Source organism: Varanus komodoensis, unplaced genomic scaffold, assembly GCF_004798865.1.
Source record: "Varanus komodoensis strain SLA01 unplaced genomic scaffold, ASM479886v1 scaffold19, whole genome shotgun sequence".
NCBI lineage: Eukaryota > Metazoa > Chordata > Lepidosauria > Squamata > Varanidae > Varanus > Varanus komodoensis.
Genome location: NW_025335550.1, coordinates 4,095,070 through 4,113,654, shown reverse-complemented (window position 1 = coordinate 4,113,654; position 18,585 = coordinate 4,095,070). Strand labels below are relative to the sequence as shown.

Below are 18,585 nucleotides of genomic sequence, written 5' to 3'. Positions count from 1 at the left end.
TTCAGAAGATACACTTAAAAATAGAATTAAGCCTTCCGTTTGCACAAATTCACTGTCTACCTTTGCAGTAACTCTTCAGGTTATAAACTTCAGCCTGCAATAAAAGTCATCTTGAGACCATTTACTCTGTGTGATCAATGACAAAGGAAAGAAAAACCTCCACCAATGATGTAAAAAGTTCTTTTATGAGTTTTGTTATTTTAAGAGTCAATTATGTCCTTAATTTTAATTTCATTATACTCTCGAATCAGAGTCCCTCTCTCCCCATTTCTGGCTGCCCCCACTCAGTTTCCTTTCTTAAGTCACTTGCTTTCAATATTGAGCTCAGTGCTCTCCATTATGGACATGAATATTAGTAACTATCTTATCCCACCGTACTATTTCAACTACATGCTGCAGCAGAAAACTCGTACCACTGAAAACTTAAATGTGTTTATGTATTGTAGCTGCCTGGAGAAATATGTTACTGAGAGACACAGAATGCCAAAAATAAATAAATAATGCTGGCATGATGAAACGACGCATCGTCTACCAACACCTGCACAGAAGAGAAGGTCACTTGCTTGTGAAGGCAAGTGGGATGAGCTGTAAACACACACATTCTCAATGGATGTGTCTGCAGAAAGGATGCAGGGTTGATACAGGAGTTAATCGAAATCTACAATGACAGAAAGTGCGGAAACTGGGGGGAATTGGAGAAAGATACAGAATTGGCATTGTGACTGCACCAAGAACTAGCTTCACCTAAAGGCATTTTACCCACAGGAGTGCAAGATAAACAAATGAACAGAAATAAAAGAAAATCGACCTTGTAACCTTAAAAGAGCTGGTAATAACTGGTACAAACTGGTAAGCTGTCACAGATTTAAGCTGCGAAATGAGTACACTTTATCCATTGAAAATTGATAGGCTCTCTTTAAGTGGCCTTAATTGTACTTGATGCAATTGGCAACTCTCTCTCTCTCTTTCTTTCTCTCTCTCTCTCTCTCTCTCTCACACACACACACACACACTCTCTCTCTCTCTCTCTCTCCCTCTCTCTCCCCATTTACCTGTATGCCAGTGCCAGCGCCCACACACACGCGGCACAGTAAAGACTGTCGTGCACTTTTGCCCTCTGGTTGTCGCCCACGGTCTTTGTGGGAAAGAGGCCAGTGGTCGGGCTTTGGAAAAGCAGCACGGTCGATTTGACTGTGAAGAGAAGGGGGGGAAAGTATCTTAGCTCCACCCAACCTTAAAAATAACAGTTTTCTCTTCAACAAGTAAAAACATTTATTTTGCTATGACTTTTCCCAAACAAGTATGTTTATTCCATTATTGTGACTGCAATCCAAATCATTCTTCTGCAATAAGGTACTTCCATTCACACAAGAAGAACCCCCCCGTTTCCGGCGGCTTCACCTTTTGATGTCACACTCCCAGCCCCTCAATATCCCAGGCCATTCCAAGGCATCCCTCAACCCTCAGGTTTTGCTTTGAAGCGAGGTGCAAAAGGCTGCCCTAGGAAGATGCTCAGGAAACCTTACTGAACTCCACTTGCATCACCATGGAACAAAAACCTTATTCTCCTCTTCCCCTGTGGTCCTTGGTGGCATTTGCTAAATAACACCACTTGTTTTCCAATGGATGAGAAACTGAGGCACAATACCAAAGTGGCCGGGATGATAAAGGCAAAAATATGGCAGGGTTAGCAACCAGGCCAGCTTCCTGAGAAGTGAAACCAGCACAACTGTCCATTGCTTCAGCAAACAGCATAACTGAGCCTGTCTGTTCGTAACAAGCGCACAGCGTGATCATGTATCACAGCCTTTGTGATACTGATTTTCTTCCTTCTTTATTTGAATGGGCATCACATTAAGACGCATATTAGTTAAACAAACATGCCAACAAACAGTATTCAGACTTAAGCAAGAACATTGTGCAAATCAATGCTTTGATTTAATTATCTATTTTGAATAGAAAAAGAATACCCATGATGGATGGCAAAGGGAGGCACAGTGGGAGATTGCCATGTTTTAGGATTAACTTCTCCAACAACAAGCTGAAAGAGACTCCAAAGAGACCAGACTGTGGACACCTCAAAAGCCTCTCAGAACATCTATTTGACAATTACATTTCACAAGCTGCAACAGTGTTTCTGCTTCACTGTTTAAGGCTGTGCTGTCATTGTTGATTTTTTAAAAAATACTGAATAATTAAGTCCACTTCTCTTGTGAAGCCCACAGCCATTACTCGGCTGAATTCAAACAAGTCAGCAGTCACTTGCTTCTTCAAGACCCAGCACATTCAAACAGGCCACACAGCTCATGGCTGGTTGCTTGGTTGAAAGAAAATGTGAAAAAACAACTAGATGTTAATGGATTCTAGCAATGCTCAGTGCATGAAAATACTCTAGTCTGTATGTTAGTTCTGGCTGAATATCTGAATGGTTTATGATCCGAATTATGACATGACAAGAACAAATATTATTTCTATAGCCAATAGAAAGAAGAAAAATGCAACAAGGAACAACAAGAACAATCAAGAAGCACTCAGATTTTCAAAAAGAAGCATAAAAGGTCAGCTAAAAATGTGTTTAACCCTCCCCAGCAACAGCAGAGACAGAAAACCAAAGCTAGGTTAGAGTTGCATCAAAGCCTCCTTAAACAGTCTCAACAAGAAGGAGCAGTAAAAATTAAGAAGGGCCAGGACGATTCCCAGGGGAAGTGCTGGTACCATGACCGAGAAGGCCAAGTTTCTTACACTCGCCTACCACATGGGCAGCTAGTTAAAAAATCCAGAGCAGGGCCTATGACATTGGTCTGAACACAGACAGAAATATACAAAAGGAGGCAGTCAGTCCTGTATCTAATACACAAACTATTTGGAAGTTTAAACGATCAGCCTGAGTTTTCAATAGATTGATAGCCTTACAGGCTGACACCCAAAAGTGATTTTAAGAACTGTTTAAGTAATTACATTAACAAAACCTCTCTCCCTCAGGACAGGCAGGCAGGTAGAAAGGCAGGCAGATTACTACCAGAACAATGTGTCTTGTTTGACTTACCTATGCGGTAGTAATGATCCAGCTTATCCCATATGCTCTCTCCATCTGGTCTTGGAAGATTAATGCTTTTAAGGGGTTCATACACAGAACCTAAAGAAAAAGTGTTGAGGTCTTGATTACAACAGCAATAAAATTAAATTAAATAATAAATAAAATTAAAATTGCAGTCCTCATAAAGACAGCAAGAATGCCCTTCTTCAATCACAATCTTTAATAAGGCTGTCAGAGCATAACTTAAAATAGGAATGATAATTCTCTGCGTAAAGTGTTTGTCATGCGGCAGAGGGGCCAGGCGAGTGTCCCTTGGGAGGCTGTTCCCGACCATGGGCACCACAGTTGGGAAGGCCCCATCCAATGGTAAAGGAGGGTCCCTGAAGCAGGCCCAAAGATGAATACAGCACTTTGCCAAAAAAAAAAAAAAAATCCAGAAAAGGCTCGGTGCTCACTCACTCCAGAGATATACATATAATGAAGACAATTCCACAGCAGAAAGAAAACTGAAATTTAGTGCACAAAAATGCCAAGATACCTTTATATCTGAAAACAGCATGTTTATTTCCAACATTCAAATAGCTTAGTTTCTCATAACAGCTATTGCTTCAAGTAGAAGTAAGCTAAGCTAAACAACAATGAAACAGAAGGGTATGTGGGAGTCCCCTATTCTCAGATGTGAAATAGCTTATCTCAGAAGAATGGGGGATTTATAGCAGCAATCAGGGCTGTTACCATGTTTTCAAAATGCAACCTATAACCATTTAGTAGTTTACAGCATGTTTCTTCTGTAATCAGATGTTACCAGAGAGAATAATCAAATTATTTGGGTAAGCAAAACTGCTATTTACAGAAAGTTATAATGTAGCACAACTACACTAACTGCAACAGATATTCCTTTTTAAAGATATTCAGTTGCTATTCTACTTGGTAGACATTTAATAAAATTGCCATGTTTGAGGTCAAAAAGAATGGATGGTAGAGAAAACTATATTTAACATGTTGATTTTGGTGAAAAGAGAGACAGGAATCCCTCTGATTCATAGGAAAACTAGCCAATACTCTGCATACTAATACATTCTGCAACATATTTAATATGAAAGCAAATAATTCTAATTAAAACTAATTCTAATACCAGTTTAGCAGTCAACATATATAAAGAACAGTCCTGCATACTAACAAAGGAAGATGTGCTGTAGGAAATGAGCTGCAAAACACATTCCATAAAGCTGCATCGGGACATGAATCTGTATTATTGAACAAATAAACTTAGCAAAATAAAACCGGGGCAATTGATACAAGCATGGCCACCTGCTAAGGAAAGCATTGTCCAATATTCCATGTAACCTAGCTACATAAATAAAATGTATTATTATATATGAAATGGAATTGGAAACCAAAATCAAGGCACAGTTTAAGCTTCAAAGCTGCAAGGATTCAGTTCATAATGAGCCAAAGTAACCCTGCATCAAGAGGCTACCATGGGAATTAGTCCTGTACTCTCAAGTCTCTGATGGATCTAAATGGATGACTCCTTGCTGATTCCTCCATTTATGAAGAGAATTGTATTGTTTGCCCTTGGAACATTACCTTAAAGTGCGTCTGAGCTTGTTTCCTGATTCCATTGCATATACAGTACAAATGTATTGCACTTTATTTGCTTTCGCCTGGACTCACTTCCAGCAGTAGCCAAGTCTCAGCAAGTTTTTTCTTGGCAGAATTTTTCTGTACAAGTTCTCTTTACAGATTTCTTTGCTTGCACGGGAGGGGCTGTGGCTCTCTGGCAGAGCGCATGCTTTGAATGCAGAAAATCCCAGCTTCCACCTCCAAGCAGGGCTTGGAAAGAATCATGCCTGAAACTCTGGAGAGCCATTGCTAGTCTCCTCTCACTGACTTGCCTGACTCTGTGGTTTCTTCTTATATCCCAGTTTGGGTTCATGTTTGTTCACTGCTTTTTGGTGCCATTGATCCATGAGAACAGTACACATAAGCAGTCCTTCCATGCTTTGAAAGGGGTGGGGGCTTTTTCAACTCAACATATTCTTGCATAACTTGAAGCTCCCTACTAACTGGAGAGACACTCTCCTATCCTGTCCCGTCCCCCACTATCACCACTCAGCCGAGCAAAACACAGACGCCTCACAACTGGGTTAAAAGATCAAAAAAGGGAGATTCTGTTGAAGACACTGCATCTTGCAGCAATGGTTCAAAATGCAAAAGCAGTTTTGGAGAACAAGACTAATTAGTTTCGTTCTAGGTTTCAGAAGTGCACTAAATACCTATAATGAATCTCCAATTAACATTCAAGCAAGTTTCTTACCTCTTCCCATTTTGTTGGGCACAATCATTATTCCTAAGTAAGCCTTAATGGTGTATCAATGAAAACATGAACAGAATTAGCCCTCCATGTCCCTTAGAACATTCCTGAAACAAGCTCTGGGCAGTCAAGTTGCATAATCAGAAAAACACTGATGAAATATCTTATTTCGAAGAAGAATAGCCATCAAATGCAACATTTTATGTCACTAACTGTAAGCCAACCTGTCCCAAATTTATTTGAAAACCAACTGCTTGCTTCTAAATGCACATTTAATGTGATTAGGGGAAGTGTGACAAGTAAATTGCCTTGCCAGGTAAGCGGTATTAATGCTGAATCATCTTTATGAACCTGCAACAGGAGTTGTGGGATTTCTTGGCAATGTTTCAGTGCGGAAGCCACCAGGATAAACTCATGAAGGCAGGATGGTCTAATCATAAAGTGCCTTTTACAGATGGTAGTAACTGCTCATAATGTTTGAAATAACAACTGTACTAATTCTAAATAAAAGCAGCAACCGCACGAGACTTTAATAAGACTTGTAATACAACATTGACAGTACTTTCTGACGTGAAAAGTGTTGCTCCATTTCCAAAGAATGGCACTGGCAGACAACCTAATAAACAATTCTAATGCAAGACAGTCTATGCATGACACAGTGTAACAGATCACCAAAAGATATGTTGGCCTTGCAAAATTTGCACTTACCAGGAAAACTGCCATCTGCAGCCAACAAAGAAATAAAACATCTGTTGTTAGAATCAAATCAATGCCTCTTTTTAAATTAAGGATAGCAAATTTTCAGGCAGGCAAAGCAGACTTTGTGTGCTCATGGTATACATCCAATTCCTTTAATATACACAACACTAGTGCACAGCTTACACTGAATTACGGGTCTTCATGGCAGATGTTGGAAATTGTGGGAATATATATGGCAGGCTGGGAAAGAAACCACTATCAACAAAATTATATGGTTTCATATAACGCCACCTACTCCCAGGTATGACTTCTCACACCTCCAGTTCTGCATGAAGTGTAAACTTTCCTGTATTAATTCAGTATGAAGATCCTGTTAAGAGTAAAAAGGAAAAGATGCAGAGAAAGCACTTCAGTGGAAGAGCCAATGCTGGGCTATTTTAGCTCTGGTACCCAAAAACAAAACAAACAAACAACAAACCCCTTTATTCTTACAAGTGGAAGGATGACTGTTTACAGCCTTCAACAATTTCCTTTAAATGCAGGAGGCAAAATGACTTTCTTTAGGACAGGACATAACTTCACAAAAACATTGGAAGGGTTTGTAATGTATTTAGGTATCAACATCAGACCCTTTTCCTTCAAGCAACTTAAGACAGCTGGCATAATTCTCCTCATCCTCTAGTCTTATCCTCACAACAACCAGGTGAGGGAGGGAGGTCAAGAGTTGATGACTGAACTGAGGTCACCCAGTGTTTTGTGGCTGAGTGGGGACTAGAACTGGGACCTCCTGGATCCCATTCCAACACTCTTAACTACGAAGCTATACTGGCTCCATGAACCCTACAGTTCACCACCACCACAGAAAGGAGCCCAGGCAAACTCTCAGGTTCACGAGCTTCCGTCTCCCTTTGGTTCCTGCCCAGTCAGGAGGAAGAGTGAGCTAAAAGTCCATGTCACTTTAGCAGATCCCTCGCTTCTTGTCACATGCAAACCACTTAGCACTCTAATTGCTAAGCAAGTCAACTACAAACCCTGGTTTGCTCTGCTGATACATTGAAGGAAACAGCTTTTATTTTAAGCCACAAATCCCAGCTGACAGTGTACCACAAGCCAGGAATCTGTAAAAGCAGCCAATTCTGGTTTAGTCCCCCTCCATGCTACTTTCTGCTTGAGCGCACATGTGTGAATGCAGCAAAAGCGTCACCCAATGATGGTTTTATATTTACTACCACTTTGGATGCCTTAATTTAACCAGTCCAGGATGCCGAAGGTGTTAGCCTGTGTCCGGAGGCGCAGGGGTGAGGGCCAGGAACCCTGGGCTGAGTTTGCAGCTGCCCAACGGAATGTGACAAACCACCAGAGTTGCAGCTTGGAGCATTTTCCTGGGCAGTGACGTGTCCTGAGGCTCCAGACCACCCTGCCCATACACACTGACCTTGAGACCTTCTGAGACAGGAGCAACTAGAAATGGGAATTGCTTGGGTCAGGACTTTGCTTAAGCGAAGCTCATCTGCTTGGATCTACTATGTTTCAGCTTTGTCCTTCACCTGGGACTTCTGGAATAACTTCTCTAGTTGGACCAGATGTGAGTTCCTGACTCCTCTCTGACAACTGTCTGTCAGTCACTCCTAACAGTCACTGGGCTACAAGCACCAGCTAATCTCCCGGAGTTCACATTCTGACATGCTGTGAGCCCCACGACTGTGTAATCACACCCTTTGTTATTGCACTGCCTTAAATGCAGAAATAAATTTCATAGCTGAACTACTCTTTCTGCTTGACTATGTGACGAGCCCTCTGTTCATGACACGGAATTGTGAATTACTGGTCCTTTGAAGATACTGTGCCTAGTACCATTTGCAGTGCTAACTAGCCAAAGGTGCCATTAAAATTAATGATCCTTTAAAGCTAGTTCAAGCTCAGATTCCTCTCTGGATCATGTAAACAAATCCAAGGTTAAAGCAAGTGAGTAAGCTAATTTCAAAATAAGAGATTTGGTTTCCTAATGACTTGCAAACTAAGAAGTAAACAGGAACAATATTTGAATTTAAAAATGGCATACATATGAATGGCAAACTGTATCTTTTCATAAGTAACCAGATGTGAAAACCAATTATATCCGTCAGACCAGCAGAACACAAATCCACTTCTCTTGTGTCGCATGATTTCTGGGAGACTCATTTTGTTCGAAAGAATTCTAAATGGACAAAATATGTCGCTGCCTTCAAACAGCTCTGCTTAACTAATCCTGTATTAAAATTATGTTTAATCAGTATTGCAATCTATTCCATAGCAACAAATGCATGTTATAAACACAGGATGATGGCTTCACTGCAAAATCAAGCAGAAAAAGATAAGCTATAAAAGATATTTATGCATATCTTGATGATAAACAAAGGAATGAGTATAATGAAAAAAACAGTGTTTTGCTACAAAGAACTGTATGCATTCCACCCACTCCTTTCCAACTGTTATTGTGTCATGAAAAAAACTATTTTTAAAAATGTAACTAAACATTCCCAAATTAGCTAACATAAAATATGCTAAAATCTGTTTTCTTGATAGGCTGCTGTCCGTGTTGTTGTTTTTTTTCCCCAACAGGCAGTGAGTTTTTAAAAATCACATTCTTTTAGAAACAGTTCTATATCAGAGGAAGACCAGCTGGATCAGTAGTTACCACATTCTAGAAATATTATTTTACATTAGGAAGTAGTTAAGCATTGGCATGGGATACTTTGCATTTTAATCCGGCAACCATCAAGGCACTGAATTCAGTGTTCAGTCTCTATAGATCCTAGTCATTTATGCAGCATCAGTGATGCTCAACCGTCTTGTACAGTCTTTTATATTGCCTGTGCAGACATTCGTGCCTAAATGACAGAAAGAACACACCAGAAAAATGTTAACCATTTGCCTTCCATGCTCCTAGCACCAGATTAGCTCTGCATACATAGTGCTGGGATGAGGCTGTCTCAGCAAAGTGTAGAGGGATGGAAGTTTGTTAAGACATGATGGCATGGAGAAGAGTCACTATAGCAGAATAAACCTTTGGGGGCTAACAGGTATAGCAGAGGGCAAGAGCAGATAGGTAACCTTTTATCATCTTATTAAGCTCCTGGGCTGGCGCATATGTCTCAATGACTGCTAGCGCCCTTGCTCCAGCTGGGACATGACAGAAGAGGAGGTGCGCGCATGCTGCTGGAGGGTACGGTGGAAATGAAAGCGACCAGACCGCTGTAAGTGATGTCAGAAGGAACAAAAGGGGGGGCTGTGCACTTTATTCACAATGCAGTTGAGGATACTCATCCCATAAGGGTGTTGGAAATTGTTCTTCAGGAGATGATGAATGTAACAGTAGTTGGGGCTTAAAAGATGTGATGCTGCTAAAACAGGAAAGAACAAGCTAAAATACTGTGGCTTGCTATTAGAACTAGCTGAGATGGACAGGCCTTTGAGCTGAGCTGAGCTGAGCTGAGCTGAGCTGAGCTGAGCTGAGCTGAGGCAGGTAGGCCTCTTCAGACAGGAACTGCCTAAAGTCTAATCAGTTCCTAGTCTATACCTAAAATGTATGCAATTTAAACCTACATAATTAAATACAAAAGTATTTAATTAACTACATTAAATACATGCATGCCAATTAAATCAGAAAAAAGACTCATAGCTAGACTGCAACCCTACACCCACTTATCTGGAAGCTCCATTAAGTTCATTAGATCTTACTTCTGGTTAAACATATTAAGGAATGCACAAGTAAAAAAAACTTTAAACCACTTCACACTTTCATGTTGCAAGCACTACATACAACCTTACAAGTTATGTCAGTATTATCATCCTCACAGTACACACTGAGGACTGAGACTCGGAAACAGGGTGTAATTATCATGAAACTACCCAACATCAGCATTGTCTAAATGGGAAATAGAAAAATGCAGTAACAGCTAGACCTGCAACAGATGCTTCTGAGAATGAAAGTGAAAGCTATATCTAGAGTGCAGCTAGGATCTGTTCACCCGGGAACAGTTTCTCCCCAGAAAGCTGGTTCTCCTTATTTTCAATTCTGCTGCTGATAACACATAATAAAGACAAAGCAAGTTTTCAAAGCTTGTTTGTTTCTAATTGCAAATATTTTTCAGTGTTCACTGATGATTCAAAAATCTGAGAAAGAGGTATTACATGTGCCTAAATTAAATCAGAGCTACCTATTTTTTATATTTTACTGGGAAAACAATCTGAAAGAAGATCTGGATTCAGCCTGTGAGGGCTGTGCTTAAGTGGACAAATTAACGGAGGACAAGTTTGTCCGTGGCTGTTGGCCATGACAGTGAGACACTGTACCACTGAATACCAACTACTGGGGGGGCAGGAGAAGCCTTCATGCCTTCCCAAAAGCACCTTGCTGGCCACTGCAGGGAACACAGTGCTGGACCTTTGGTCTGCTCAAGCAGGATCACTTCCAGCAAGGAAGGCAAAGATGAAAAAGGGCATGAAAGTCACCATATTGCTGGTTATGCCACCTTTCCAAGTTTCACAGATTAAGAATTTAGGCTGCTGGTATAATGTGCCCACATAAATAAGAGAGAGCTAGGCCATACTGTAGAAATACACATTGCCATGCCTGTTTGCCTGTTTACAGTTTTTCATAAAAGCTCAGACAATGCTGTAACAGCTGTGCACTAATTTCCGTAACTATTAGCCCAACACCACCAGATACTTCTGACTTGCCAGGAGCTTCCAAAGTGACCCTGTGCTTTTTACTGAAATAGAGATAGAGATACAGAAAGAGAATCATACAGTTAGAGGAGGACTTGAAGGTCACTGGATCCAACTCTTGCTACTGCAGATGGTATTCTTGCTACTGAATTTTTAGACATATTCATTTCCCTTCCTTATTTTGAAAATGAAAATTGATTGGGCATGCCAAGAAGGATGATGTATCAAACTTTCTTATTTATGAAAGTACATTTAAATATACCAAGCATCAGTCCTTTGCCAGGTTGCCTTACCATTGTTAAGGAAAAGATTCACAAATCTGCTCAGACATCACCGAATGCATTCCAGGCACGTAATGCCAAACCTTGGCTTCTGAATACCACATGGACAGGGAACTGTACAGCATCTGCCACCACAGCCATAAATGGTCAGAGCAGTAACAACAGCTCCCAACACTTAATTAAAAACCTGGGACATCCCACCACGGAAGGGGTGGAAAGCCTCCAGCAGGTGCATCTAAGATGCCCACAGGTCTTGAGAGTTTCTTCCTCTGGACCCATTCCCTGAGCCAGAGAAGGAAAAGCTCTTTTCTCTGATCACCTGGTTAGAATTCAGTTATTTTTCCCACTCCCATTCATAATGCTTAGCAAGGGGAAACACCATTGATTAGCTCCTGATTGGAGAGAAGAGCTTTTCCTTGCAGGGTTGGAGGGGAGGAAGCTGCTGATTCTTCAGTACCATCTGCTCTGAACCTTATTCTGCTTGCTTCGGAGTAGACAAGAAAATCTTTCCTAGAGATGACATGCTGCTCAAGCTTACTTTTGATTAGATGGGCTTCCTGCTAGAAACAAAAAACAATGAAACAGGGTAGATTTTTCCCCAAAGCGGAATTTGGAGCTCGGGATGAAAAAACTTTGGCACCCACAGGTGTATGGCTTCTAAACAGGAAGTTCTGAAACTGCTTTAACCACTGGCTGTAGGGCAGCTTATGTGGCACTCCTTCTTGCCACACGGTACTCTGGTAGGCCCAGGGTCTCCCCATCATTGCTGCTTATACTGACAGTATGAAAAAGCAGCATCAGCATCATAGCATCTGACCAGATTCCAAACAATGAAAAATGCTCCCAGGTAGCTCAAACTGTGATACTGCTTCACCACTGGTGAGCACCGTAGACATTATATTCCTCATCATGCAAACAATTCAAAACCTTTATACTTAATCCCAATCGAAAGGTATTTATTGACAAGCGGTCACATTTCTCTGAGAGGCGCTCACATGCACAAATCCTATGAACAAAACAAGTGACCCAGGAGAGGTCAGCACACTTACCCAACCACGAAAAAGCACGAGCAGTGGCGGTTCTCTCAGCATCCAGACTGGCCATTTCAAGCGGCTGTAGCTAGTCACAAACGTCTCAGGCTAAACTACAGCAATTTTTGAAAATGTTTAGTGAGGGTTAGAGGCAATCGGGTTTAAATTAAGCCAAAGCAGTGTTAGCAGAGTTATAACATGATGCATGCACAATAAAGAGGATAATTAGATACATTACGTGTTATGTTCTCCCCCTGTACAGAAAACCTGATTTTCCTATACCATAATGTTCAATAAATCTCACTGGCTGAAGTCCCATTACCTACATTTACATAATGCCTGCTTACTGTTCTATAACAAGGATGTTATTTGACATTAACATTTCTTTTTATACCAGATAATATTGAATATTTACAACAAAGAAGGGAGGGACAGGGGGAAATCCTCTGCTATGATGAAATAAATTCAAGATCCAATTGAAAGGCATTTTATTCTTTGCTTAATGAACCATGTAATTGTTCTAAGCCAAAATAGTATAAGCAATCACTTTCTTTCAACATAGTACTTTTATGTGGTTCTCAGAATGCTCATTACAAAATCCACCAATAGGTTTTTGTCTTTGTTCAGCAGATTTTTATAGATGTTTAGCTCCTATATGTTACCTCCACCATGTATCTCAACCATACCTTAGCCCTAACACATTCATTTCCAATAACACATTTAAGCTCCAAAAAGATGTCTACAACCTTATGATTACTTCCAGCTCATTTCTGAGAAAAATTAATGCTGATAAGTAGCTCAAGATAAATTCACTTGAACAGGTCACAGTGCCATAAATATAAAAATAAGCAATTCCTCTGGTTTTTGCATGTGAAAAATAGACAGAAAAGGTTGGCTAGGGAATGCTCAGAGTTTGTAGGACTCCTTTTTGTTGGAGTGTGCTCTTATTTATGATATTTCTATACTACCCAATATCCAAAACTGTCGGGACAGTTAGAATGAAGAATTTATCATCAAGCTTTGTAAATGTGAAAAGTGATGGTTTGTACTGAGACAGTGAACATCTCCACATAGGTGGCTGAGGGTGACAGAATGCTTGCCCTCAAAATATCACAAATGTAGTTGTGCAGTTAAATGGTGCATTTTTAAGGCAAGTGAGGCCTGCATCAATGATTAGCAGAAATCAGGATTCACCTAGTCAAAATTCACACTATAAAGCTCACAAACGTGCATATCATATGAAAATTGGTTAGAGTATGTACTGTTCAAGCACTTTGTATTTCTAAACATTTTCTTAATCCAGTTTGATCTAAGAAGTCTCAGCATTTAAACCAAGCTCCACAGGTCAAATGCAATATACGAAGGAAAGCAGAAGCAATATTGCAATAACCTTATTGCTTATTTTTGCTTTAACACTGGCTGTTTACAGAGCCTCTTGTAACCTCTTCGATACAATCATCTCAATTTATTAGGCAGATAAATCAAATCCTCAAGTGAAGTGTGTTGCACAGCACTACACATTTGATGCTTTAAGGGAAGCCTAATAATTGTTCAAGGTTATACCAGGCCTGCTGTTTAAGAACTTTACTATTTACTAGTTTGTCTAACACAATGATACATGTTGGCTCTTGTTGTTTACAGTGTGCTCAAAAGGACTTTGGAAAGTGATTTGAAATTTATGTATCCAATTGAATCAAATATATCGCAGTCATCTATCACTAGAGAAGTTGTTTTCAAAACTCAAGCAAAAAAATCATTGTACTTATCGGCCTAAGGAAGTAGTAGGGACCATCACTGAACATGAATGATATTGATAGGAAAAAAGTACAAATTGGACACCTGACTTTGATGTGTTCCTGTAAGAGGAAAAGGCAACTTGTAGCCCTCCCTATGTTTTGGCCTGCAGTTCCCATAATCAGAGGTAGCTGTGGTGGCTACAGCTGACGGAAGTTGCGGGCCAAAAACATCTGGAAGTCCACAAGTTGTCACTTCTGCTGTAAGGCAAGAAACTTCCACAGAACTAAAGCAAGATGTGGTTGAACACGTACAAGCAGGGGACTGTATCAGTTACACAGACTCAACATGGGCCTCTGCATTCTCTCTCTCAAGACTTTTAATAGTGATATTTATATCAGAGTCATGGGAAGAAACATGAATAAGCAGAGTTTGCATCTTCAGTGTCAGCCAGAGCTGCTGTTGCCGCCTTTTCAAATGCTTTGCAAAGCCGTGAATCAAGCAAGACAAAAATAGCTGCAGGCCAAGACAGTGAAAGGTTGTTAACGGATCTGGGAAACCGAGAGCAGGTGAAAGGAGGGCCTACGGAAGAGGACACGAAGAGCGAAGTCGAGAAACCGGCTCGTGCATGGAGAAGAGCGCGGGAAGATCAGGTCGTGGCTGGGTCCGGGCAGCGCGACCGACCACCCACGTGCCAACAACCCACGTCGGCCGTCGAGCGCGGGTCGGCGCGTCGTCTGGACCCCGCCAGGATGCCCAGCGGGCGCCCCTCTGCTGGGAAAGGCCCCGGGGACAAGGCGGCGGGGCAGGCGCCCCCGGCGAAGGGGGAGGGGGGGAAGCGCGGCGGCGGCGCTCCCCTCGCGGCCTCGGCTCAAGCGCGGCGGCGGGAGAGGGGGCCGGGGGCAGAGGGCAGAGGGGAGGTCAGACCTGAACGCCTGGAGCGCGCCCTCAGCTCCAGCACTTTCCAGCTCACGTCGGCCAGAGTGGACGCCATGGCTGCCGAGGCGAAGGCAGCCCCGGCTCCGCTCTGACGTCAGGGCCCGGTCGCCAGGCCCGGCCGTAAAGGCCGACGGGAGAGGGCGCGAGCGCGGCGCTGCCGCAAAGCGAACCCGGAAGCGGGCCATTGTGAGACGCAGGGGCGCTGCCGCCCGTTCCGTTCGGTTCCGAGGGCGGCCGCGAGGGATGGTGGCCGCGGCCACGGCCACGACTCGCGCTGCTGCTGGTGCCGCCGCCGCCGCCGCCGCCGCCGCCCCCGCCCCGCGATGAGGAGCCGATCGGGCCACCCGCCGGGAGGATGCTGCGGGCGCCTGCTCCTGTTCGTCCTCCTGCCGGCGGCGGTGATTCGGCCGGGCCGGGCCCTGCAGAATGTCACCTCGCAGCTCTTCGGGGCGCAGGCCTTCGGGACGCTGGCCGCCTTTGGGGACTTCAACTCCGACAAGCAGACGGATCTGTTCGTCCTGAGAGGAGGTTAGGGCGAGGGGCGAAGGGTGGGCCGCGGGGCCCGGGTGGGGCTTCTTTGGGCCGCGCTCTTTCGTTCACCCTCTCCGCACCCACGGACACGCGCGCGCACGTGTGTGCGGTTTCCCCTTGGGAGTGAGCGCCGCTGGACTCGCGGCAAGAGCAACAGGCGGGCTGCTGACATCCTAAGGGCTAGCAAGTGTGCTGCGGGGCTACGTTGTACCCGATGCGTGAGATGTCGGGGTGTGTTACAGGAGCATAGGGAGCAGCCTTCGATGAGTCACGCCACGGTCTGTTCGCAGGAGTGGCTCCCAGGTTTCAGGCAGGATGTTGATCTTGGCCAGGGCTGCATACCAAACTTGAGTTCTCTCCCTGTGCCACGCCCCCCTTCCCCACAGGCTGCATGTGTCAGAGTTTACACTGGGTGGGGGGATTGGGAATTTCATTTCCCTCTAACCCCACTGTGTACGATCTCACAAGCACCACCACTGCCATATGTATATGTGCCTGTAACCCTAGATTCCACTTTTGTTTTTTTGCAAATCATCCTGAGATTCTATATGGATTAAGGATGGTATATACATATTATAAATAAATAAATCTTTATTGATCTGATGAAGTGGACTGCTGGTCTATGAAATCTTAAGCTATAGTAATAGAGTTAGTATTTAGTATTTACATTACCATGCAGGTACACGCACACACGCACGCACGCTTGTCTGTAATTTGTAACTTTCTCCACCACTCTAAAGATAAATAGCTCAAGACAGCTAAACTAAAAGGTTGGCTGGTGAAATGAAACAATAGTATTTTAAGGCTTTATCAACAGTAACTCAGTTGTTGTTTACCAAACAAAAGTTACCAGTCATACCAATTCTTGTACAGAGAATGTGAAGCTGACTAAAACTGAAAGGCTGAAACAGAACCTCTCTTGTCTTTGGGGTCAGCACGTGTAAAATACTAGTGTGGTGTTTTTAATGGTTCTGCCTGGTTTGTTAGAGGAATGTTGTTGTTTCTGTATTTTGCACTTGTTGAATTTTAAAATTGGCAGTGCTTTATATCTGCAACTGTACATGGTTCTCAGAAGGATGCTGAAGGATGCCTTGTAAATTTCTTTAATATATCCTTTCATTGGTTGAACAACACAAGCTGAGATAGAACCATAATGAGATAGAACAGAACTGGCTTCCCATTGAAGTCCGGGCCCAAGTCAAGGTGTTGGTGATGACCTATAAAGCCCTAAACGGCTTGGGTCCTGGTTACCTGAAGGAGTGCTTACATCCATATATGCCCAGCCGCCCCCTGAGATCGGCGGGAGAGGCCCTTCTCCGGGAGCCCTCTGTGAAAGAAATTAGGAGGGTAGGTACTTGGAGGAGGGCTTTCTCTGTGGTGGCGCCCAATCTATGGAATGCGCTCCCCAGAGAGGTCCGCCTGGCGCCATCGTTATTTGTTTTTTGGCGCCAGGCGAAGACCTTTTTATTCAAGCAGCATTTTAAATGTTAATATTATTGAATTTTTCTGGCCAGGGCGGCTTATTTTATATTGTATATTTATAATTTATTTTAATGTATATATTTTAAAATGTTATTTAACTTATTTGTGGTAAGCCGCCCCGAGGCTTCGGCGAATGGGGCGGCATAAAAATGTTTTAATAAATAAATAAATAAATAAATAAATGGCAGAAGTGATAAATGCCACATTTTTCATTGATGAAGAGGGATAAAAGAGAAGATGGCTCAAGATTGGTCCAAAACTAGTGGTCACAGTATGGTCCTCTTTGTCATATGCTAAAACTGACCCCTGTTGATGAAGTCCAACAGGCCAGGTCACTGATCCTTTTAGAAAAAGGGAACCTGTGATCTCATCCACAGCTGCACATTTTCCTTTTGCTAGAAAAGACTTTGGGACCAACTGATGTATGGGAACATGGCTTGAGCAGTCCCGTGCATGACAAGCTTGAAACTCGGTGATTTCAGTGTTCACAGAAGAAGTTTGGAATTGGACCTGAGGATGAATTAACTTCAAAGATTTCTAGACTGGTGAAAGAATCCTAGTGATTTTTTTCTTGGCCCACCCTGCTGACTCAGCACAACTCTGTACATGTCTCCAAAATGTGTAGGGCATGGTCAATGATTCTACACTAAACTGCAGAAGCACTCATTATGGGTTTTCAGTTTGCACTGAAGCAATGCACCCTTACTTGGCTTTCCTATACAGAGATGCCTGTGTCCCATTGGTTCTCTCCAATTGGTTTCTGTAATGCTCACTGTATCTGGTTTCTCCTTTGAGACCAGGAACTCCAGCAATCTTATTTGACCTCTCAGGGTTCTGCGTGGCTTCTTCTAGGAACACCTAAACACAGTATCCCTCTCCAGATGTATACAATTTAGGCTATTGTACTTTGGCCTCTTCAGCTGGTTATCATGTCTCACTGTCAGCTTGTGGCGTATTTCTTCCTCTCCTATATTTGGACTACCAGAATATTTTTCCTATTCACCCCCTAGGTATGTTTTTAACCTGAACCAGATGCTTCCCAGCTCCAGTCAGCTTTCCTCCAGGGTTCACTTTAGAGTTGCTCTGCTAAGCAATGTGGTTCCATTTAGCCTATGTGGATCCCTTCCATGACTGCTACATCTATCTAGCTGGGCCTAAGCTTGGAACAGGTAGCAGTTGCAAGAAAGCCACTTTGGTGGACCTGGATTTCAGCCTCGCAACCTAAATTTGGCTTCCAGGACCTCCCAGCTACATTTCCCCATGGCATCGGTACTGAGCACACCCACTGACTCCACCCCTACTCGCTGTACAAGAGTTTCTAACAGCATGTATTAATCACAGTGTTTGCACCAGGCAGGAAGATTGGCATGTTGCCTACTTGCCATCACAAAGGCAGATTATGATTATTATTATTATTATTATTATAATAACATTTCTATGCCACCCCTTGCCGGAGCCTCGGGGCGGCTTACAACACAATAAAATACATTGAAATACAATAGAACATAATAAATTACCATTAAATACAAAAATACAAAAAATACATTGAGTTACAAACATAATAATATAAAATTAAAATTATCAGTTTAAAATAAGTAAATAAATAATATAGGAAGAGAAAAGAGAAGGAAGAAGAAGTTGCCCTGGCCAGATCATATATTTTAACAATTAAAATGATGTTTAAATAAAAAGGTCTTTACCGGGCGCCGAAAAACCAGTAACGACGGTGCCAGGCGGACCTCTTTGGGGAGTGAATTCCATAGGTTGGGTGCCACCACAGAGAAAGCCCTCCTCCGAGTACTTACTCTCCTAATTTCTTTCATT

The 18,585-nt window shown here is 42.6% G+C and overlaps 2 protein-coding genes across 6 annotated transcripts in view; one reads left to right on the top strand and one right to left on the bottom strand.

Moving 5' to 3' along the window:
- Positions 1-14,836, bottom strand: part of PHKB (phosphorylase kinase regulatory subunit beta) — a 104,375-nt gene extending 89,539 nt beyond the window's left edge. For 2 of the 4 annotated variants that reach the window (XM_044427683.1, XM_044427682.1), the window contains exons 1-3: positions 14,737-14,830; positions 3,047-3,136; positions 1,053-1,191 (exon numbers count right to left, since the gene is read on the bottom strand). In XM_044427683.1, the coding sequence (XP_044283618.1) occupies positions 1,053-1,191; positions 3,047-3,136; positions 14,737-14,803 (296 nt within the window). In that variant the 5' untranslated portion in view covers positions 14,804-14,830. Of the gene's footprint in view, positions 1-1,052; positions 1,192-3,046; positions 3,137-12,093; positions 12,189-14,736 lie in introns of all 4 variants that reach the window. The other 2 variants (XM_044427684.1, XM_044427685.1) reach the window with 2 other exon arrangements.
- A 116-nt stretch (positions 14,837-14,952) lies between these two features.
- ITFG1 (integrin alpha FG-GAP repeat containing 1) overlaps positions 14,953-18,585 on the top strand; it is a 104,299-nt gene continuing 100,666 nt past the window's right edge. Inside the window, exon 1 of one of the 2 annotated variants that reach the window (XM_044427687.1) lies at positions 14,953-15,276. In XM_044427687.1, the coding sequence (XP_044283622.1) occupies positions 15,072-15,276 (205 nt within the window). In that variant the 5' untranslated portion in view covers positions 14,953-15,071. The remainder of the gene's footprint in view (positions 15,277-18,585) is intronic. The other variant, XM_044427688.1, reaches the window with a different exon arrangement.